Here is a 23900-nt window from a genome sequence, read left to right as displayed (position 1 = left end):
GGGTGCCAGAAACCCAGACAGCTTTCTTGTTTTTCTACTTTTTTCCTTCTTCAAGTAAACTTGCAAATGTCAATAACCAGAGAAAAACACGCACACGGAGACACATATTTCTCAACTCTCTTGCAGCTTGTTGTTGTTCTTGCCAGCAAAAACAAGTTCAGCTTCCTGGACCCGTTTATGTAAGCGGTGAAGCAGCTGCCCAGTGCCACCGCAACACGGGTTTAGCTCACGCCTGCTAATCCCACCGCCCCGGTTTCTGAGCAGGGACAGTCGTCTGGGCTGGCAGCTGGGCCAGCTAGCAGCACAGGACGGCCTCCAGCCTCTGGGGCTGCAGAGACACAGGATCTCAGAAGCGGGTCACAGAGGAACCGCAGGGGCCCCTGTCAGCGGTAAAGACCCTGATCTGGAAGGAGGGAGCTGCTGAGAAGTCTCCAGGAGAAGAACGTGGGAACCTCATGTTCACAGGGAAACACATGCAGAATTTGACCCCATGGGGCCTAGAACGAGTCCCCAGTGTGCTCTGTCCCCTCTCCCTGCATCCCCATCTAAGGACTGAAACCAGTGTCCTGGCTTCCCGAGTAATAATAAACGTAACACTCAGCACCACCTACAGCATTTAGCAGGTGTCAGCGCTTTACCTAAGAGCCCTCCGCTCCTACAACAACCCTGCTATGGGGGAGGCTGGTCCCCGTTTCCGTGGAAGTTCAGAGAAGTTAAGGAACTGGCCCGAATTCACACAGCTAGTGAGGGAGGGAGTCTGCATCGGCTCCGGCTGAGTCTGGCCAAAGCCTCCCTCTCTCTGGGGGTCCAGGCGCATCCCCGTGTTCCAGCCCAGCCCCACTTCTCTGGGCTGCCCACCACCCTGCGTCTCCCCCTCTCTCCCAATTTCCCCTCCTCCTCCCTGTTCTCCTCAGGCCTTTCTACCCATCACAGAGGCTCAGGGAGGGGAGTCCTGGGGTTGAGGGGTCTGTGTGAAGGGGGAGCGAGCCTTTTCCCACGCAGCCCTGCCACACCAACTAGCCCCTCAGGGGCTCTCCCAGGAAACCGGGGGCCAAGTACCCTTGATCCTTCTCCTTCTACGCTACAGCAACAGCACTCTTGTGATGAGTTAGTTTAAAAGCGCCCCCCTCCCCGTCGGACTCCCAATCTCACACACTCACCAGATCGTCCACTCACTTCCCTAAAATCCCCAGAACGCCCTCCCCTGCGATTTAGGGTGGCCCCAGCCACCTCCTCTAACTCAGCTCCCAGCCCCACCTCCTCCACAGCCTGCTCCTCAGGTTGCTGACTCCTGCCCTCCTCTCCGTCTAATGTGTTTGAACTTCTGTACCTGCTCGTATTTGTCTTGTATTTGGTGGAGTCAGTATTTATCTTGGCATGGCCTTCCCCTCCATCCGCACCAGGGACTGTATACTTACTGCTTGGACGGAGGGTCTGGGAGGCTCCTTTGGACCATAAAAAGGTAACGCGGGCTGCTGACTCAGAGACCAGCACGTGTGACCAACTCCTCACAAGAAAAACATTCAATCCTCCCCTGGCAGCATCACAGATAATCAGCTGGCCCCGGGGCGGAAGGTCTGGCCTGGGTCACCTCTCAGAGATGATAAACTAATTAGAGGAAAAGATATCAAAGGAGGGCAAACAATTCAATTCCCCCACCCCCACCAAACCCCAAGCAGCAGATTGAGAAATAAAAAGAGTAAAGGCAAGACTAAGCAGGCCGGTAAGAAGGGCACATGGCCACAGGTGGACACAGATGGGACTTGGGTCCAGAAAGGGGCTAGGTTGGGGCTACAGCCACGGAGTGGGTGCTGATCTAAGAGTTGCTCTTCTAGGGCTATAAAGGCCCTTCAAGATGATTCAGCCAACCTGCCCATTTTTATAGATGAGGAGAACCAAGGCCCAGAAGTCTCACAGCCAGTGTGTGGTGTAGCCAGGACTGGAGCCCTGGGCCTTGGGACTCTGGGTCATGCTTGCCCAGAGTGCCTTCCCAGGAGCACAGCACAAAGGGTCCTGTCTTCCTGTCTCTGAACTTGGCCTTGGAGTCTAACCAGGAGCCTGACCCACATCAGGGTCTTTCCTGTGTTTGTGGAAGCAAAGGGGGGGGCAGGGTGCAGCACACACCTGATATCTGTTCCCCCTTCCCCATCCCAAACCATATCCACTCCCACCACCTGCCCCAGCTTCCACTCCTCCACCCCTTTAGATATGAGGAAGCAAAGCTAAAGATTTGAGAAGTCACAGAGTGGAGGTGTGGTAGGGAGTGACTAGAAGGGACACAGGAGAGCCTGCTGGGGCTGGTCATGTAGCTGAGTGGTGGTTACACGGCTATGCTCAGTTTGTGAAAATTCATCGGGCTGTTAAATTTATGCTGAGTGCACTCTCCCGTATGTATGTCACACTGCCATACACATTTTATAAAGCCCCTAAGTCCTCCTGCCTGAATTCAAGCCTACATTCTTCTCCTTACTCCCATGTACCATGAGCAGACACACACACACGCACACACTGGTCTAGCTTCATGTCACCATGAAGAAAGCAGCTCAGAATGGGAGAGCAGGCATATCTACCCTCAGTGAAACTGTGAAACCTGGTTTCCAGCTTTCCTGCCCCCAGCCTGTTCCCCTCATAAATAAGCCAGGCCAGGCCTACCATGTTTTGAGCTAGGGAGACTCAGCATTATAACTATGTCAGTGCTCCCTAAGTTATCTCTAAATTTTACTTGATCCTAATAAAAATACCAACAGGACTTTTTTTTCTTGGAAGTAGGCAAGCTGATTCTAAAGTTCAAACAGAAAAGTAAACAAGCAAGGATAGCCAGGAAAATTCTGAAAAAGCAGAGAACTGAGAGGAGGATTAGCCTTACCAAACTCTAAAGCATATTATAAAGCTATAGTTATTAAAACAGTGTGTGGTACTGACACATGAGTAGACAGACAAAACTATGGAGGAGACTAGAAAGTTCAGAAGTAATAGTAACCAAAAATAGCTTTGTCTGCACTATTGAACTGTACCCTTTAAAATGGCTAAGATGACTGACCTCCCTGGTGGCGCAGTGGTTAAGAATCTGCCTGCCAATGCAGGAGACACGGGTTCGAGCCCTGGTCCAGGAAGATCCCACATGCCATGGGGCAACTAAGCCCGTGTGCCACAACTACTGAGCCTGCGCTCCAGAGCCCATGAGCCACAACTACTGAGCCCGTGTGCCACAACTACTGAAGCCTGTGCACCTAGAGCCCGTGCTCCGAAACAAGAGAAGCCACCACAGTGAGAAGCCCATGCACCGCCACAAAGAGTAGCCCCCGCTCTCCACAACTAGAGAAAGCCCGTGCGCAGCAAGGAAGACCCAATGCAGCCATAAATAAATAAATAAATAAATTTTATTTTAATAAAATAAAATGGCTAAGATGATAAATGTTATGCTTTTGTATCTTACTACAATTATTTTAAAATAGCTTGGTTTGAGTGTTGGCTATATAGAGGTGCTATTGTAAGCTTGCACATGGATGACCTAACTTGATCTTCCCAACAGCTTATCTTACAGAAGAGGAGGCTGGTTACATAGCTAATTAGGGGTAAGCCTAGATTCAAACCCAAGCAATCAGGCCTCAGAATTTGTGCTTTTTAACTACTAAATCTGCCGACAAGAAGTATAAACCCAAGTATATACAGTAATTTGGTAGATTTTAAAGGTGGCTTTTAAAATCAGTGGTGGAAAGATGGATTATTCAATAAACTATAAAAAAGGACATCAGGTGATAACTGGGGGAAGAAAACTTAGAGCCATACCTCAGTCCATGATAAATTCAAAATGGATCAAACATTTAAATACAAAAAATTCTTAAAGACACCGGAAAAAAAAAATCTTTTCTTTACTCCCTCCCAAAAAGAATCTTTCAAGACAATCTTGGCATAGGGAAGATCTTATTAAGTATGATACAAAACGTACAAGTCATAAAAGAAACTGATAAACCCAACTACAATTTTTTTAAATACACAAAAACCAACCCCCACCCAAAAAAGACAAACGACAAACTAGAGAAAAATCTTCACAACTCATATCACAGAGGACTAAATTCTTTAATATATTAAGAGGAAAAAACCCAACAACCCAGTTTTTAAAAATGAGCAATGAATATGAACAGGCACTTCATAGAAACAGGTTATGCAATAGTCTCTTAAACATGGGAAAACCGGTATATTCACACTCAGATAAGATAAATGCAAATTAATTCCACACAGATGCCATCTCTGTGTAAATAGCAGTTTAATAACACATTTTCATCAGAACTGTGGGGACACAGGCATTCTCTCATTGCTGCGGGGAGTATGAACTGGTGCAACTTCCACTCTCACTCAAAAGTACAAATGCACATGGCCTTCGACCCACAGGTTCACCTTCAAGGAATTTATCCTGCGGATGTTCTTGAGCTCAGGCAACATGATGGATATGCAAAGTTACTCCCCAAAGCACTGTCTGTAATGGCAAGACAGGAAACAAGCCCAAAGCCAACGTCCATCAAAAGGAGACTGTGTAGGGACTTCCCTTGTGGTCCAGTGGCTAAGACTCCGCACTCCCAATGCAGGAGCCCCGGGCTTGATCCCTGGTCAGGGAACTAGATCCCACATGCTGCAACTAAAGATCCCACACGCGGCAAGGAAGATCCCACGTGCCGCAACTAAGATCCCGCGCAGCCAAATAAATAAAGATTTAAATATATTAAAAAAAAAAAAACTAAAAATTTAGCACTGGGCTTCCCTGGTGGCGCAGTGGTTGAGAGCCCGCCTGCCGATGCAGGGGACACGGGTTCGTGCCCCGGTCCGGGAAGATCCCACATGCCGCTGGGCGGCTGGGCCCGTGAGCCATGGCCGCTGAGCCTGCGCGTCTGGAGCCTGTGCTCCGCAACGGGAGAGGCCACAACAGTGAGAGGCCCGCGTACCGCAAAAAAAAAAAAAAAAAAACTTAGCACTATTTTCAGGACATACCTAATCTCTCAAAAAATGTGAACAATTGTAATTATTATTCCCACTGCAGTAGTGGGTCTTTCCCCTTTTCTGTGAGAAAGTCTTCATGCTATAGCCTCCCCCGCTTCTCCCATCAAAATGGGGTCTTCAGATCAATAGCAGCTATCAAGCACCTGCTTTTGTTTGTTTCAGCCTCAAGACGTGTTGCTCTGCCTGGGCTTGGAGTGACTTGGCCCAAGGTCTGCTGGCTTGTTAAGTGGGTAGTCAAGAGACAGGCCTGGACTGTCTGACCCCTGAGCTGTTTTCTCTCTTTGCTGTCCCAGCTGCCTTGTTAAGAGACAGAGAAAGATCACTTACAGTGACATGTGGTTGCAAAACATTCCCCTGACCCAAAGTGATATGAATGGATATGGGGGAGGAGGAGGTTACAGTGCAATGGCTTAAACATACACTGTGGCCTTAACTATTCTTCTTAAGAGAAGTACTGAAGAAGGACACTTCCTGGGGCAAAAGTAGGGCTGTCTTTGCCACACCAGTGCATATGGAGCTGGTGAGTCTGAGGACACTGAGAACAGAGACGATATCCTTGAAGTCACCATGCTTTGGGAAGGGTGGGAGTTGTGGGTGACACACGTGATACAGTGGAAAGAGCAAGGTTCAGAGCAAGGTCTGTCACTTCCTTGCTGTGCGACGTTGAGCAAGTTACTTAATCTCTCTGAGCCTCGGTTTCCTCTCACCTACTCAAGGACACTGCTTCAGCGATTCTCACCTCTCTGTCAATTTTTGTTCTCTACTAGATCATTTCCACCAGCAAGCAAACATGCTGAGATTTCAGTTTTTTGTTTTTTTTTTTTTTTTTTTTTTGCGGTACACAGGCCTCTCACTGTTGTAGCCTCTGCCGTTGCGGAGCACAGGCTCCGGATGCACAGGCTCAGCGGCCATGGCTCACGGGCCCAGCCGCCCCACGACATGTGGGATCTTCCCGGACCGGGGCACGAACCCGTGTCCCCTGCATTGGCAGGCGGACTCTCAACCACTGCGCCACCAGGGAAGCCCTTTCAGTCATTTTTTTAAAAATTCTTTTCATGACCCCACTTCTCCAGCCAACGAACAGTCCATTTCTTTTCTCCCCTTTACGGCTAAAATCCTCCGAAGAGTAGCCTCTACCACCCGGCTCCAGTTTCCCTCCTCCTGCTCTCTCTGCAAACCACTCCTGTCAGCCTTAGGCCTTCACCATTTCGCCGAAACTCCTAACATCAAGTCAGGGTCACCAGTGGCCTGCGTGTAGCTAAGTCTACTGGTTAGGTTGTCCTCTTGCCTCTCAGCAGCGTTTGACACCACTCACTGCTTCTGCCTCTTGACGCACTGTCCTCACTGGATTTTCTGGACAACAACTCTCCTGGCTCTCCTCCTGCTTCATTGGTCTCACCTTCTCAGTCTCCTCCTCCTTTTCCAGCCTGAGAAGGTTGGAGTGTTCCAGGGCTCAGCCCGGGGCCTCGTCTCTTCTCCATCTACACTTTCGCCCTCGGTGATCTCAGCCACTCTCAAGGCTTGAAATAATATCTGCCATCAGTCGACTCCCAAATTCATACCTCAACTCAGTCCTCATTGCCAAACTCTGGACTCCGTACCCAGCTCGTCAGCATCTTCTCGCCTTGTCCAATAGAAAGCTCAGTTTCAACGTGTCTGAACTGACCTCCTGATCACCCCCTAGCAAGACCTGCTGTCCTACAGTCTACCGCAGCGATGCACTGCCCTCAGACTCCTCTCACACACGGCTGCTGTGAAGAGTAAATGAGGTCACAGATGCAAAGAGCCCAGCACGGTTCTGTGTACAGTCGTCACTCAGTATGGTAACGGTCGTTGTAACCATCACGTAGAGAGAGAAAACCAGAGGATGCTTTTCGGGGAAGGAAGTTGGGAGGTGGAGGGAAACTGAGCACAGGTGCTGGGAGACAACCTGGATGCAGGGCCTCAGGGGGCACACTCCTAAGAGCAGAGCCAGAGGGCAGAGCTGGCGGGGGCAGGTAGGAGTGAGGTGCAGCTAGAAGTCAGGCCAAACCCAGGACCGTGCCAGAAAAGCCCCTGACTATGCCAGAGACTTTGGACCTTTTTTGGGTCTCAAGTGCATAAGAGAGTAAAGCACACAGATGACCCAAAAGAAACTCCCCAGGGCTTCACCAAACAGAGTCTAAGAGTTAAAAGCCTCTTTTTTGCCGTCTTCCTCTTGCCACTCCAGTCCTCAAGGATTCTCTTCCAAAGACAGATACCTCAATGACAGTTAGCAACAGGACATTTAGCATTTCCCTGTCCAGCTGGAGTCTAAGGGGCCCCATGGCTGAGGCCTGGTCTCCCCAGAGACAACCCCAAGCTTCACCAGGGCAGAGGGCACCCGTGTGTCCCCACAGAGCCCTCCGCTCCAGAACCCAACAGGCCCTCAGGTAGGACCAGATTGCTAAAGAGGAGGCAGGAATTTTCCTGCGCAAGATGGGAGTATAAGGAATCCCTAAATATTTTTATATTTCTTCAGGCCTTCATGCAAGCATCATCTTCTTGGTGAGAACTTCCCTGGCCTCCCCTCGAAAAGATCAATTCTACATCCTCCTCAACATGTACGCAGTTCCCAGCTCCCGCCCTTGCTTTATTTTTCCTCCTTAGTCACTATCATACTATATATTTAATTAACATCCCCAGTAAAACGAAGCCGCAGTGAGCCAGGGATTTTTGGCTCTTTGGTTCACTGCTGTGTCCTCAGCTCTTAGAATAGTGCTTGGAACATCGGAGGAGCTCAAAATATTTTTTTCAAATGAGTAAGTTATTAGCTACGCGCATTTAAGCATTTGCTCTGTGCTAGAGACCTCCCTATACACTCTGTAGTACCTTACTTAGGGCATTTCATCGTCATAACAACTCTGCAAGGTAGTATATGAATTATTTCTATTTTCCAGATGAGAACAGTGAGTCTCTGAGAAGTAAAATCCCTCACCCAAGCTCACGTTATTTCTCCATGGCAGGGCCAGGCAGAGATCTGTCTGGCTCCAAAACCTTAACCATTACCTGTGCGGGATGAGCTGTGTTCAGGTGGAGAGAAGGTCCAGAGAGAGATAAAGGAAGAAGCAACAGAAAACCTCTGGAAGAAACTGTTTAGCACTCGAGACCAGCGCTGTCCAGTAGACCTTTCTGCAATGATCGCGAAATGCTCTATACCTGCGCTGTCAAATACGGTAGCCAAGTGTGACTAGCGCAACTAAGGCACTACATTTTAAATTTGATTTCATTTTAATTAATTTAAATTCAAATAGCCATACTTAGTAAATGGCTACCATATTCGAGAGAACAGCTCTAGACCTTTAAGACTGACCTGGAAAAGCCCAGATTTGGTGACGGGCACGCTCTGGCTCACAGGTGGGCCGGTGGCACGCAGGCCTGGTGGGACAGGAGAAGCGGAGGGGAATTGACAGCAGTGAGCACCGGGGTGGCTTTGTGTCATCCTTACAAACACCCTCTAAGGGGAGGATGTGTTAACCCAGTCCGCAGAGGGAGACGCGGAGGGTCAGAGATGAGATATGCAGTGAGGGTCCACGTGCCGCTGTCTCAGGGTCTTGGTCCATGCCCCCTTCTCCGACACCTTGTCCTTGGGTAGCTGGTACCCAGCGGGACAGGTCAGAGGGTTTCTCAGTCCCTCTTAGGGATTTAACCTTGACCATTTTCAAGCTCCTTTTAAGGTAGACTCAGGGCGGCTGATCCCAGGGCTTCACAGAACTCAATAAATGTTTGCTGCAATGAGTAAACAAGAGGCAGAGCTAAAGTGGGGAGAGATTTCTGGCAACTAGAAGCCCAGTGGGGGAGGGCCCTCCTTCAGTTCCTCAATCACACCACTTAGCCAGTCATCCTCAAACTTGCGAATCACAAGGGGTGCTTGTCGAAAAGGACGTTTCCTGAGCCTCACTTCCAGACATTTCTCTTCAGTAAATCTGGGGTGGGGGCCAAGAATCAGCATTTTTGTCACGCACCCAACCCCCACCCCCAGTGCATGTGGCACACCTGCACACACACACACCAATTCTGATTCAAACAGATCCAGAACTACCCTTTTAAGAAATACTGGTTTAGGGTGAGACTAGGAATGCAGGTAGACATTGGGGGCAGAAAGAGGTTGCTGTAAAGGGAAGTTCAGAGGCTGAGACAGGACTCTGAGAGATTTAAAGGTGTACGTGTTTGTTTTGCACACCGTCTTGCATTGCAGATCATGGAAGGAACCTGAGTCACCGAGGTCCAGGCCTTCCACACCCAACACCTACGTCCCAGCTAATCCAGGCCCCTAGACGGCAATTCACCTGAGTGGCCCTGCCAGCTCTCGGACGTGTGGGCAGAGGCTGATCCCAAGGAAAGTGGGCCCACAGCCCGGAGGGCCAGCGGATTTCCCCTCTAAACTAACTCCAGCCTCTGCTACCCCTCTCAGCCCCTTACTTCTCCAAAGCAAGGCATCTCACAGTCATTTGCTCCATGCTTCCTGTACAATGTCTTTATTTTTGCTCTCAAGTTTGTGGGCTGAGTCTCTGTGGGTGTGGGAGGGGAGATGGGTATTTTCTACTTCTCTGCATTTTCCTTCTGAACTGCGAGGGCTTTCACTTCCTCCCCAAACTCTCAGTTCTGCCTTTCACAGCCTGTCCACGCCTTGAGACCCCTTGGCTCGTCCCACCTGAGCACCAGGAAAATGGAGAACTGGCTGCAACCGGCTGCCCTCGCAGTACCTTGCAGCCACTTAGGAGCAAAAGAAAGCAGCAGCTACAGCAGTAACCTCCCTGCGGCAGGTGCCCTGGGGTGTGGTGTGAATAGCAACACAGGCAGGCAGGGAAGCCTTGTGCCCTCCTGGGCGACCCAGGCCTCACCCCTGCCTTGCCTCCCTCTGATAAAACAGTGGGCAAACCCAGGCTTTCCCTTCCCTTGGCCTCTTCTGCCCAGCACTCAGCCAGCCAGGGGTGACTCTCATCTTGGCCCCCAAACACCCCCAGCTCTGCCTGCTGGGCTAAGGATCTACCACCCCCGAGCACAGGGCCATGGAGGGGTGGGCCTCCACCAACTAGGCCTGACAACTTCCCATCCCAACCTCTCTGAACCTCAGCCTCCTCTTTGGAACAAAGTATTATTTAGATCCAGTGGAGAATTAGAAAACGTGTGTAAAGCCTAGGTGGCCTCAATCAACAATGGCTGTTACTGGCAGGGGTTATAAATGTGTGCTGAGAAAAAGAATCCCTTTACTTTCCTCTCCCAAGCACGAGGAACACAACCATTCAGAAGGCAAAGGGACCTGCAGGCACACCAGCCCCTGGCTCTCTCCAGCAGGGAGGGGTCAGGCTGAGGGTGTTCACCCAGGGTAGGAGCGCCGTGCAGTCTCGCAGTGAAAGCCAGAGCCACCGTCTCCCCAGCCATCTGTTCCCAGAAGCCTGCCGGCTGCCCCCTTGGTTTTCCACTGTGTCCTCAAAGAAGCCCTCAGACCCTAAAATAAACCTCTGGAGAAGCAGTTGCCCAGCTCCTCTAGAGGAGAGCCTAGACGCGCAGCTGGGCATGCCGCCAGAGTCCAGAGAAAGGACTAGCGGCCAAAGGCACACTACAGTCCACAGGAGCAACAAGTGCCCCGTGCCCTCTGCCTCACCCCTCCTCTCGTCTGGAAGTGGAGTCCAGTGCGTGCCAGCCTCAAGACGTCCCAATCCCTGGCCAACCTCCCCACTTGGCTTAAATTCCCAGGGCTGAGGCACACGGCTTGCTAGAGCTGGTGTCTGCCTAAGGGAGTGCGGGCAGCGGGCAGCGGGAGGGTCCGTGACTCAGCGCCCATGATGTCACTCCCTTCACAGTCAAGGCACTGTCATCCACACATAAACCCGGGGGGCTGAGGGGAGAGCCAGGCGGGATGCCTTCCCCAAAGCTGAGGGGCAAGGGGGGCGCTGGTACAAAGGACGCCCCGGGCAGGAACTCCACCCCGCGAGGGCATCTCCTTTTAAAGTAAGCCGGGCCGCAGTTGTGTAAGGACTCCTGGGGCACTGGGAAGGAGACAAGAGAATCAGGTTTCTGAGAACACACCAAGTCCTGTACGCAGACCGCAGGGAGCTACCCGGCCGCAGGGCAGTCACGGGGAAAGCGCGCCCGGCCAAAGGCGCAGGACGCAGCAGGGGGCGCGCGAGCGAGCGCCCGCCACCGGACAGCTGGGTCAGCCCGGTGCCTCACCTCGTGCCGCGGGAACCTAAGCTAACCCCGGACAAGGGGAGCCGTCACCGCTCCGGCCTCCCTCCGCCGCCCCGCGTCTGCGGCGCCCACAGCGGTTCCCTCACCCGCCAGCTGCTCCAGCCCTCCAGATGCGCCCGGAGCCCTTACCCAGCGCGGGGCAGCCCCCCGGGGCCAGCGCCGTCCCGGGCGTCGCAAGCAGGGCGGTCAGCAGCGCGCAGCGGACGGCCAGCATGCTTCCTCCTCGGCTAATGCCCCATGGTCCCAGAGAGGCGGGCGGGCGGGCGGGCGGACGCGCGGGTCGGGAGCGGGCGGCCGGGGCGGGGCGGGGCGGCGGGCGGGCTTAAGCCCCGAGGGCAGCCCCCATCCCCTGGGGGCCCGCGATCTGCACGCACGGCGAGTCCCCGATCCCCGCGCCGCTCTCGGCTCGGCTCCCTCTGGCCAGGCTCCGTGTCAGTGCGACTTCCCACTTACACATGACTCAGAGCAGCGGACGGTCCTGGCAAAGCAAGAAAACATTTGAGGAACTCGCACTGGAGCTGTCTCTCGGCCGTTCCAGGGTGCTGTTACGAAAGCCGAAGCGGATGGCGCAACAGCCCCGCGCACCGGCCGAGCGGAGGGGTGGCTTCCTGCCGCAGCGCCGCACCTGAGCCGCGAGGGCAGGATCCCCGAACCCGGCGGGGGCGAGCTCAGCCGGCGGCCCTCCTCCCGACTTCTGTTGATCAGAGCAGGGGAATCAAACACCACTGGCTCGGTTTTGATTTTTGGTTTCGTGACCAGGATTACTCTGTGAAAGGAGCACCTGGCGAGCCCTGGAGGAGGCGATGTGCCTTTTACCGTTACAGTAAAGCGGTGCTGGGCAGCCCTTTCTGACCCTTGGAATCACCTGGGAGCCCTGAAAACCATCGATGCCTGGGTCCCACCCCCAGACATTCTGATTTAATGGATCTGGGATGAGGCTTGGGCATCAGGGGACTCACTACTGTAAAGGTACCTTCTCTCTCCGTGCCTGTCTGTTCCTTGCAGCACGGGCAGGGAGAAGGTTTGGACTTTGGAAGCAGATAAAGACCTGGGTTCCCATCCAGACCTCCACCTACTGTCTCTGTGACTTCTGTTGAAATCCCTCGAGTTTCCTCATCTGTCAGATATAAGAAAGTCTATAGTGGTCGGGATGTTTATGAATATACCGTGGCTGTGAAGCTCTATACACATGACACAGGGTCCAGACCACAGGTGCTCAATCGATGTCAAAACATGCATGTCCGCCCTCCTGATCTGACAGACAGAAACTGGTGCTTGGCTTTCAGAAGCAACCACAACCAGCTCTTGAAAGAGCTCACCAAGATTCCCCAAGGAGCCTGAAGCCGACAGGGTGGCCTCAGAGCCGAGTTTGGAGGGAGCGCAAAGTGCGGAAATAAGGTCTCAGCTAAAAAGTTTCTGGCCCAGCAACTGCTAATTAGAATGTGCTTTTCCACTTTGGGCTTCAGACTGATCCTAACCAGGATCCAGGTTCCTGGGACAGCAGGAATGGGTGTGGCCTGACGGAAGCCCCCAGTGGATGGGACCTGGTCTGAAGAAACAGAGCTTCTGAAATGCAGCCCTCAGACCCGGTGCATCTGGCTTTCTCTGTGGGAACCACCCATCGGCGGTGCCTGGCAGAACTAGGCACATGCCCTGACCCACCTGCTGACGGAGGCTGGTTTGTGTGGGCTTGCTCTGGCCACACCCACAGACAGGGGGGAAAAAAAGGCATGTTGAAAGGTAGACCTTTTGGCCACTGGCCCTCTCTCCTGATATTTTAAATGAGGTTGCAGGCGGCCTGGAAGGTGGTTCCCACTGTGGTTGCCCCCTTCCCCTCTATTTGTTGCAGATACAGACCTGTAAAAGATCAAAGGGGGACTGAAACCAGAAGGCTGCAGAAAGCCCTCTGCTCAGAGAGGAGAGTCTGAAAGAGGGATGTTCAAGCCCAAGAACAGGTGTCTCAGACTGCACCCTTCTTCTGCACTGAAGTGGACTGCCCTGTCCAAACCACCAGCCGGAGCTTGTGTTCTGGAGTCAGACAGATCGAGTTCCCATCTCAGCTCTGCCATTTGCTGGCTGTGAGACTAGGGCAAACTACTTAACGTCTCAGAGCCTCTATTCCATGATTTGTATGACGAGAGTAACAACACGCAAGTTACTGGCATTGTGGTTCATATGAAAATATCTGGCCTATCTTTATCTTCTCAGCCTCATTTTCTGCATCTCCAAGCTTGAAGATAATTCTGTTTCTACAATATTTTTTATGTCTTCTCAACTCCACGCCTTTGTTCAAGTTATTCCCTCTGCCAGAAATCCCCCTAGAGAACTAAATTGTTGCCTGCCATATTAGTAAACAAAGGATGTTGCAGCCATCAAGCCGTCACCCTGCTACCCCCATGGTGCCCCCTGAGGAAACTCAGGATGAGAAAACACAGGATACTGGCCCCAGGTAGCTGAGGTGCATTTCAAAGGAATGATTTCAGTGAGCCCAGACTCTTGCATCTTCCCATACGTAGAAAAGCACTAAATTCCTTAACTTCAGATGTCTGGTAACAGTAATCTTTTGATGTTCCGACTACCTGGTTTTTTGATGCAAAAACTCCCGTTTCCTTCTTGCCTCTTCGGAGCAGTCTCTCAGATTTATTTGAGATGCTGTCTTGAAGTCCTAAGAATGTCTGCTAAATTAAATAGAACTCTCAACTTTTTTTTTCAGTTGACACCCTCCTTTGTCCTACACCCTACTAACCCTTAAGACTCATGATGTCTTCTCCAGGAAGGTTGACTGCTTCCCTGGAATCCTATCATCCACGAGGTTGGATTAGGTGGTCTGTCTCTGTGCTGCCTCAAAACCCCCTCCTGACTTTGTTCACCACCCCATCTTCTCTGCCACACCGTAAAGCTCATCATTGTATTCACACAGCTGAGCAGGGCCTGGCATGTGGAGGGCCTTTGTCGGGGAGATGTGGCCTCCCCTGGGGTACAGTCTGAGCAGACTCTCTGAACTCCTTCAAGCCCCACCTGAGTTCTGCACTAAGTGAAGGTTCAAAATTCATGGGCCAACATTCCAGGCTTTGTTATGAAAAACACTGATAAGGAAGAGAAGAAAACAAACATATTCAGTTCAGCCTGACCTGCCCTCTCCCAGGCCTGGTTCTTGATGCCGGCACCCACGGGGGTCACCAGTGTCTCAGGCCAGGCTTATTGCCCCCAGGAAGAGGAGAAGACTCAGGTCTGGGAGGGATATAGACTTGGCAAGAGCTCTGGGGTGAATTGCAGAGTGAGGATGGGGCTATCTGGTCACCAGAAATCAGAAATAAAGACCAGACAAAGGACTTCCCTGGTGGCACAGTGGTTAAGAATCCACCTGCCAATGCAGGGGACACGGGCTCGAGCCCTGGCCCAGGAAGATCCCACATGCTGCGAAGCAACTAAGACCGCGCACCACAACTACTGCTCTAGAGCTCGCGAGCCACAACTACTGAAGCCTGCGTGCCTAGAGCCCATGCACCGCAACAAGAGAAGCCACCGCAATGAGAAGCCCGCGCATCGCAATGAAGAGTAGCCCCTGCTCGCCACAACTAGAGAAAGCCCGCGGGCAGCAACAAGGACTCAACACAGCCAATACTAAAAAAATAAATAAATAAACTTATTTAAAAAAGAAAAAAAAAGACCAGACAGGGCTGAAGCACCCTGGGGATCCCGACTGTCAGACTCACTGCAGTGATCCTGCAGTAGAAGAGACAGCTAGGACTTTAACCAGGGCACCCCTCTTGGGTAACTGTGCTGCTTACAAAATGCTTTCACAACTTGATCTCCTTTGAATTACTTAACCCCGAGAACTAGAAGATAGTGTCCCCAGTTTTCAGAAGAGTACATTGAGGCTCAGAGAAGTGAGGTGACTTGATCAAGACCGCACAGCTGGTACCTGGCAGCTCTGGAGTGAAGTCTGGCTCTTGACCCAGAACTCTCACTGAGGGATGGTGCAGTGAGCACAGGACCAAGGAAACTGCAGGACATCTGTCGATCCCATCACAGCAGGCACTCAGGGATAGGTAGGCTGAGAGGGGAGAGTAAGCTGGGGGTCCCTGGCACTTGGGACACCGCCTTCTTGGGCCTCCCAGACACTCGCCTTCCACTGTGTGTGTCCCTGCAGTTACCCTGGTCTCCCCTAGAGGGAGAAGCTCTGGGCTGGTGCCACTTTTTTTTTTTTTTTAAATTGAAGTACAGTTGATTTAAAATGTTCTGTTAGTTTCAGGTGTACAGCAAAGTGATTCAGTTATACATATAAATATCTACTTTCTTTTCAGATTCTTTCCCTTTATAGGTTATTACAAAATATTGAGTATAGCTCCCTGTGCTGTACAGTAGGTCCTTGTGGTACTGCTTTTATCAGACTCCTTCCCAACCAGCAAGTCCTCTCTCACCTTTGACCTGAAGAGATTAAGCCTCTTAAAGTCTGCCACAGACAGAAGTCTGTTGGAGGCCCCATAGAATAAATACACAAATTGTTTTGAATCCAAAACGTATTATTCATCATCTGCTCCTCCGCCCTCAGACCTCCTGAGGGAGACTGGTTTGCCAAAGATGAAACAGGCAGTGACCGCTGGTCAAGATCCCAGATATACTGACTCAAAGGAGTCTTTTTTTTTTTTTTTTTAAATTCTCTCCCTGCCGCCATGCCCTCCAGGCTTGGGCTGCTGTGCTAGGGCTATTCTCACCTGGGAGAGTTTAAAACAATACCCTTTGTTTTCTATTCACTTTTAGGGGCAATCCTGATCCTAAGAAATGCAGCAGGGTTGGGGAGTGGGATTGGGCTGACCTGCAGACCCCTCCCCTGGCCTCCTGCCCTGACTAATCAATAATTACCGGAAGGTGCTCATTATTCCCTGAAACGTTCCCCTCCCTTTCTCCTCATCTGGGAGGAGGTTGACAGCATGCGGCCAGCTGAGGTATAACATGGGGACCCCACTAATCAGCAGAACTCAGTGTCTTAGGCCAGCAGCACCCCCAAAGATCAAGCCCCAGCCAGGGCCCGGCACCCTCATCCTGCCTGGGAAGACTTCTCCACTTTCACAGTGGAGGTGAACCCCAGCTCCACAAAACACTCAGGCTCTCTCCATTCACCATCTACAGCAGAGCTTAATACGTTTTCCGTTCCCCTTTTCATCACATCACCAGCTGAGTTGGCCCTCAGAAAAGGGATTTTTTTTTAACTGAAGTATAGTTGATTTGCAATATTATATTAGTTGCAGGTGTTCAACATAGTGATTCAATATTTTTATATATTATACTCCATTTAAAGTTATAAAACATTGGCTGTATTCCCTGTGCTGTACAATATATCCCTGTAGTTTATTTATTTTATACATAGTATTTTGTACCTCTTAATCCCCTACCCCCCTCCCCTGCCCCACTGGTAACCACTAGTTTGTTCTCTATATCTGTGAGTCTCTTTCTGTTTTGTTATATTCATTTGTTTTATTTTTTTAATTTTTATTTATTTTTTTATTCATTTGTTTTATTTTTTAGGTTCCACCTATAAGTGATAATATACAGTATTTGTCTGACTTATTCACTGAGCATAATATCGTCCAGGTCCATCCATGTTGTTGCAAATGGCAAAATTTCATTCTTTTTATGGCTGAGTAGTATTCCACTATATCCATTGTGTGTGTGTGTGTATCTCACATCTTTGAGAAGGGATTTTTAGCACCATTCTCCAAAAGGTTTATAAAATCTCCCCTTTTTGTAATGTTTATAGAATGTTATAACGTAACTGCTAAAAAGCAGCACAATTAAAATATGATCTAGCAATGCCATTTTGGGGTATATATACAAAAGAATTGAAAACAGGGACTCACACAGATATTTGTATACCCATGTTCACAGCAGCATCATTCGTAATAGCAAAAGGTGGAAGCAACCCAAGTGTCCATCTTTGAATGAATGGATAAACAAAATATGGTATCTCTATACAATGAGATATTATTCAGTCTTAAGAAGAGAGGCAGTTCTGACACATGCTGCAACATGAATGAACCTTGAAGACATTATGCCAAGTAAAATAAGCCAGACACAAAAGGACAAAAACTGTATGATTCCACTTATACGAAGAACACAGAGTAGTCAAACTCATAGAGACATAAAGTAGAATGGTGGTTGCCAGGGGTTGAGGGGAGACAGAAATGGGCATTATTGTTTAATGGGGATGGAGTTTCAGTTCTGCAAGATGAAAAGAGTTCTGGAGCTGGATGGTGGTGATGGTTGTACTTAATGTGAATGTACTTAATGCCACTGAACTGCAGACTTAATTATGGTTAAAATGGTAAATTTTATATCATGTACATTTTACCACATTTTAAAAAAAGCATCACAATTATAAAATTAAACAAACTAGGGGCTTGAAAATTCAGATATATAAAATAGATGCACTATTGAGTAGGTGGGGAAGGGAGATGACCCATGTTATTAAAGGATTTACTTGAAACTCCTTCAGAGTGTGGACTTTTTAAAATGCAGTATACAATATAATTCTATGTACGCAGACTCTGGAGCCAGATTGCCTGGGCTCAGTTTCCAGCTCTGCTGCTTATTAGCTGTGTGTCCTTAGACAAATTACGTAACGTCGCTACGTTTCAATGTCTCTATCTGTAAAATAGGGGAAATAAAAGTAGTCTCGGGCTTCCCTCGTGGCGCAGTTGTTGAGAATCTGCCTGCCAATGCAGGGGACACGGGTTCGAGCCCTGGTCTGGGAAGATCCCACATGCCGCGGAGCAACTGGGCCCGTGAGCCACAACTACTGAGCCTGCGTGTCTGGAGCCTGTGCTCCGCAACAAGAGAGGCCGCGACAGTGAGAGGCCCGCGCACCGCGATGAAGAGTGGCCCTCGCTCACCGCAACTGGAGAAAGCCCTTGCACAGAAACGAGGACCCAACACAGCCAAAAATAAATAAATAAAATTTAAAAGAAAAAAACTTTCTTAAAAAAAAAAAAAAAAGAATTTCAACAGTGTAAAAAAAAAAAAAAAGTAGCCTCATAGGATTTTTATGAGAATTAAGTTAATTACATATGTAAAATGTTTATAACAATGTCCCACACGTGGTAGGTCCTATATGAGTGTTTGTTTCAAAAATGTAAAAGTAAATTTTCCCAGAGCACATTTTTTTCAAGACAGAAGAGTCCATCTGAATATGTTTTTTAATTATAGCTCATTATATCACCCACACAGTGAACAGGTTGCAATAGAATTTGGTTATTAGACACTCTCTTAGACCCTTCTAGCTTCATGGGTTAAACAGTGTTCTAGAATAGAGAACAATTTACCAGCAGACTTAACACTCCAGACCAGTTTGCTTCTGCCCGTCAACAGTATTCTTTCTCAGGGCTGGGGCCTCTGCAGTTTCTACCTCTGTCTGTCATTTTACCTTTCCTGGAAGATAGTCTAAACTTGGATTTCACAAGTACACGTGAGCTGTTTGTTCTTTCACTTCCCAGCAGAAGCTGCATTACACTCTGGATTTTCACAGAACAAGGGTTGAGTAATAATTACCCTTCCCATCGCTGATCGCTTACTCCATTTGTGTCCACTAGCTGGCTCTTTAGCAATCATTCCTGGATGTGTAGCTGTATACATACGTGCAGACATACATGTGTAAGCAGATTTCTGAGCCAAATTGCCCGAATTCAAATCCAGCTCTGCCATTGACCAGCTGAGGATCTTGGATAATTTCTAAACCCCATTTCTCCAACCTCATTTTTCCTTATCTGTAAAATGGGAATAGTAAGAGTTTCTACTGCACAGGGCTATTGTGAGGATTAACTGAGAAAACTATCCGATGTACTTAGCTCAGTCCCGGCACCCAGGAAGTGCTCAGGAACTGTTAGCCTGATAATGATAATAATCTACATGTGTGGTAACCTCGCCCACACCGTGGAGATGGGTGTTACTTATGGGAGAAGGAAGGTGTTACTTATATCTTTTTTTTTTTTTTCTGCTAACTGAAATTTTCCTCCAAGGGAAAAACCTTATTTATACTGACCGTTTTCATGAGTCTCTTTGCTAAATATATTATACACTTTTCTGGATCATGCTGAACATAATTTTCTTAAATTTCAAGCAATACAGCATAGAGATTAAAAGCTTTTCAGTCAGCTAGAATTTAAAAGTCAGATAATAACAAGTGTTGACAAGGATGTGAGCAAATCAGAACCTCATACACTTTTTTTTTTAAGATTCAATTTTAATTGAAGAACAGCATTGTTTGATTTTTGGTTTTGGGGTTTTTTTTTTGGCCACACGACATGTGGGATCTTAGTTCCCCAGACCAGGGATCAAAACCGAGCCCCCTGCAGTGGAAGCACAGAGTCTTAACCACTGGACTGCCAGGAAAGTCCCTCATCTACTTCTGGTGGGAATGTAAAATGATACAGTCACTTTGGAAAACGTTCTGGAAGTTCCTCAAACAATTAAACATAGAGTTACCATAAGACCCAGCAATTCCACTCCCGAGTATATACCCAAGAGAAATAAAAATATTTGTCCACACAAATGCTTGTACACAAATATTAAAGAGGCATCATTTATAATAACTAAAAGGCAGAAAGAACCCAAATGTCTATCAGTGGATGAATGGATAAACAAAATTCAGTATCTCCATACAATGGAATATAATTCAGCTATAAAAAGGAATAAAGTAGTGATACATACTACAGCATGAATGAACCTTGAAAACAATGCTAATGAAAGAAGGCAGTCACAAAAATCCACATATTATAAGATTTCACTTATATGAAAGTCCAGAATAGGGAAATCTATAGAAATAGAAAGTAGATTAGTGGTTGCTTAGGGCTGGGAGCGTAGGGGATGGATGAAGAAATAGAGGGGTGATAGCTAAAGGTTATTGTGTTTCTTTGAGGTGATAAATATGTTCTAAAATAGACTGTGGTGATGGCTGCACATATCTATGAATATACTAAAAAAAACATTGAATTGTACACTTCATTTTTTTAAATATTTATTTACTGATTTATTTTATTTGGCTGCGCCGGGTCTTAGTTGAGGCACGTGGGATCTTAGTTGCCGTGTGTGGGATCTTCGCTGCGGCATGTGGGATCTTTTTAGTTGTGGCATGCGGATTCTTAGTTGCAGAATGCATGTGGGATCTAGTTCCCAGACCAGGGATCGAACCCGGGCCCCCTACATTGGGAGCTTGCAGTCGTAACCACTGGACCACCCGGGAAGTCCCAAATTGTACACTTTAAGTAGGAGAATTATATGTCATGTTAATTATATTTCAATAAGCCTATTTAAAAGAATAAATAAATAAAATGAAATAAATTTTTGAAGCTTTTGAGTCAGACAGACTCAGTTTGACATCTTTGTATTAGTTATTTAATCTTTCCCAGCCTTGATTTCCTTACCAGTAAAATAGGACCAAGAGTAGGACCAAAATCATAGGGTGGACATGAGGATTACATGAGATAGTACACATGAATCACTTAGCACAGTGCCAGGCACATAGTATTAACTCAGCATGTTGCTAGGAAATAGCATTATGTTTCTAACAAATATTTATTGGATGTCAGCCATGTGTCAAACTTGGAGCTTGACACTACAACAAATTCAAAAATAAGAAGGACAGATTATGCCCTTCTTATCTTAAGCTAATACCTAATATATTAATAATTGTTCATGTTAATTATACCTATAATTGATTACTCTTATATATAATACTATATTAATTACATATAAAGGTAAAAAGAATCATACAATAGACATCCATGTACTGCCATCCAGATTCAGAAATACAGAAACATACTCTAGGGTTACTAATGTGACCTTTGAGCAGACTTGGACAAGTTTACCATTCCTTCCTTCTTTTTTTTTTTTTTTTTTCATTCCTTCCTTCTTAATTCACTCATTTGGCTTCCTTACTATCACACTTTCCTCCCACCTCCCTGGCCACTCCTCTCAGTCTCTTTTATAAACTCTTCCTCTTCAATCTGATGTTGAAATTACTCTCTAGGCCACCTTCTCCTCCCAAACATTCTCTCTCTAGTCTATTTCATCCACTTGCACTGACTCGCAAATGTTTATCTTCAGCCCAAATATTTCGTTTGCGCTTGTGATCAGCACATACAACTGCATACCTGACATCTCCACTTTGAGGTCTCATGTGCTGCTCAAACTCAATGTGTCCAAAACTGAGCCATCCTCTTCCTCTCACGACTTGATGTCCCTCCTGTGCTCTCTACCTCGGGGACTTGCCCAACCCTCTGCCCATGTCGGAAACCTAAGAGTCATCCTTAACTCCTCCTTCTCCTTTTCTCTGTCATCCAGTTCGTTACAGCACTGCAATCCAGAACAGATCTCAAGTCCATCTGCATCTCTCTATATTCACTGCACTAGTCCACACCTATCATATCTCTCTTTTCTTGCCTAGAACTCTTTTTTTTTTAATTTATTTATTATTTTATATTTATTTTTGGCTGCATTGGGTCTTCGTTACTGCGCGCGGTCTTTTCTCAAGTTGCGGTGAGCGGGGGCTACTCTTCGTTGCGGTGCGCGGGCTTCTCATTGCAGTGGCTTCTCTTGTTGCGGAGCATGGGCTCTAGGCACGTGTGCTTCAGTAGTTGTGGCGTACAGGCTCAGTAGTTGTGGCACACGGGCTTAGTTCCTCCGCGGCATGTGGGATCTTCCCGGACCAGGGCTCGCACCCGTGTCTCCTGCATTGGCAGGCGGATTTTTAACCATTGCGCCACCAGGGAAGTCCCACTTAGAACTCTTATTGCCTTCTCGTAGGCACTGTGTCTGTCTGGTCATCACTCTATCCTCAGTGCATAAAACAAGTTCCTGGCACAGAGTAGACACTTAATAAATATTTATTGCATGAAAAACCAAAGAATGTTCACAACCTTATTCAAGGAGTCTTTGTTTTAATCAAAGTGGAAGAGGGAATGAAGGCCATATATGAAAAACCCACAGCTAACATCATACTCAATGGTGAAAGAATGAAAGCTTTTCCCTAAGATCAGGGACAAAACGAGGGTGCTCACTTTTGCCACTTCTTTTCAACATAGTACTATAAGCACTAGCCAGAGCAATTAGGCAAGGAAAAGAAATTAAAGACATCCAAATTGGAAAGGAGTAAGTAAACTTATCTCTGCTCACAGACTACATGATCTTATTTTTTAAGAAAATTCTAAAGATCACACACACACACACACAAACTTGTTAGAGCTAATAAATGAATTCAGCAAAGTTGCAAGGTACAAACTAAACAGACACAAATCAGTTGCATTTCTATACACTAGCAATGAATAATCAGAAAAGGAAATTTTAAAAAACAATTTTATTTACAATAACATCAACAAAGTAAAATATTTAGGAAGAAATTTAACCAACATGGCAAAAGACTTGTATGTTGAAAACTACAAAACATTGCTGAAAGAAATTAAAAGAGACCTAAATAAATGGAAAGACATCCTGTGTTCATGGATTGGAAGACTTAATACTGTTAAGATGATGATACTATCAAAAGTGATCTACTGTTTCGAGGCAATTCTTATCAAAATTCCAATGTCAGTTTTTGAAGATATAGAAAAACTCATTCCAAAATTTATATGAAATCTCAAAGGATCCTGAATACTCAAAACAGTCTTGAAAAAATAGAATAATATTGGAAGACTTACACTTTTTTATTTCAAAACTTACTACAAAGCTACAGTAATTAGAACAGTGTGGTGGGACTTCCCTGGTGGCACAGTGGCTAAGAATCCACCTGCCAATGCAGGGGACATGGGTTCAAGCCCTGCTCCAGGAAGATCCCACATACCAAGGAGCAACTAAGCCCTAGTGCCACAACTATTGAGCCCGTGTGCCACAACTACTGAAACCAGTGCGCCTAGAGCCCATGCTCCACAACAAGAGAAGCCTGCGCACCTCAACGAAGACTAGCCCCCGCTTGCCGCGACCTCGCATAGCAGTGAGGAACTCGTGCGGCCAAAAATAAATAAATAAATTTATTTTTAAAAAACAAAACAGTGTGGTACTGGCATAAGGACAGACATAGAGATCAATGAGATAGACTAGAGAGCTCCCAAATAAATCTTTATACATATGGTTAATTGATTTTTTTTCAGTGTTATTGAGGAATCTGTAATTGATATGGCCAACTGATTTTCTGACAAGGGTGCCAAGACCATTCAACAGGGAAAGGACAGTCTTTTCAAAAAATGATGCTGGGAATACTGGATATCCACCTGCAAAAGAAAGAAGTAGGGGGAATTCCCTGGCAGTCAAGTGGTTAGGACTCAGCACTTTCACTGCCTTAGCCCAGGTTCAATCCCTGGTTGGGAAACTAAGATCCCACAAGCCTCCGGGTGCGGCCAAAAAAAAGGAAGTCGGGTTCTTACCTAACACCATATATAAAAATTAGCTCAAAATGAAGAAAACATACAGAAAGGACTTCCTGGCTGTCCAGTGTTCAAGACTCCACGCTCCCAATGCATGAGGCACGGGTTTGATCACTGGTTGGGGAACTAAGATCCCACATTCTGCACAGCACAGCCAAAAAACAAACAAAAAATATATAGAAAAATCTTCAGGATATTGTATTTGGATATGACATTTAAAAAATAAGCAAACAAGGGACTTCCCTAGTGGTGCAGTGGTTAAGAATCCGCCTACCAATG

General features: G+C 47.6%; 1 protein-coding gene across 4 annotated transcripts in view; it reads right to left on the bottom strand.

Moving 5' to 3' along the window:
• IL6R (interleukin 6 receptor) overlaps window positions 1-11653 on the bottom strand; it is a 50695-nt gene extending 39042 nt beyond the window's left edge. For 3 of the 4 annotated variants that reach the window (XM_079939401.1, XM_079939402.1, XM_079939403.1), the window contains exon 1: window positions 11338-11653. In XM_079939401.1, the coding sequence (XP_079795527.1) occupies window positions 11338-11422 (85 nt within the window). In that variant the 5' untranslated portion in view covers window positions 11423-11653. The remainder of the gene's footprint in view (window positions 1-11337) is intronic. The other variant, XM_079939400.1, reaches the window with a different exon arrangement.
• Between the last annotated feature and the right edge of the window lie 12247 nt (window positions 11654-23900).

The sequence above is a fragment of the Stenella coeruleoalba genome (assembly GCF_951394435.1).
Source record: "Stenella coeruleoalba genome assembly, chromosome: 1".
Classification (NCBI taxonomy): domain Eukaryota; kingdom Metazoa; phylum Chordata; class Mammalia; order Artiodactyla; family Delphinidae; genus Stenella; species Stenella coeruleoalba.
Note: the sequence above shows the minus strand (reverse complement) of the source record. Positions and strands in the feature narration are given on the sequence as shown.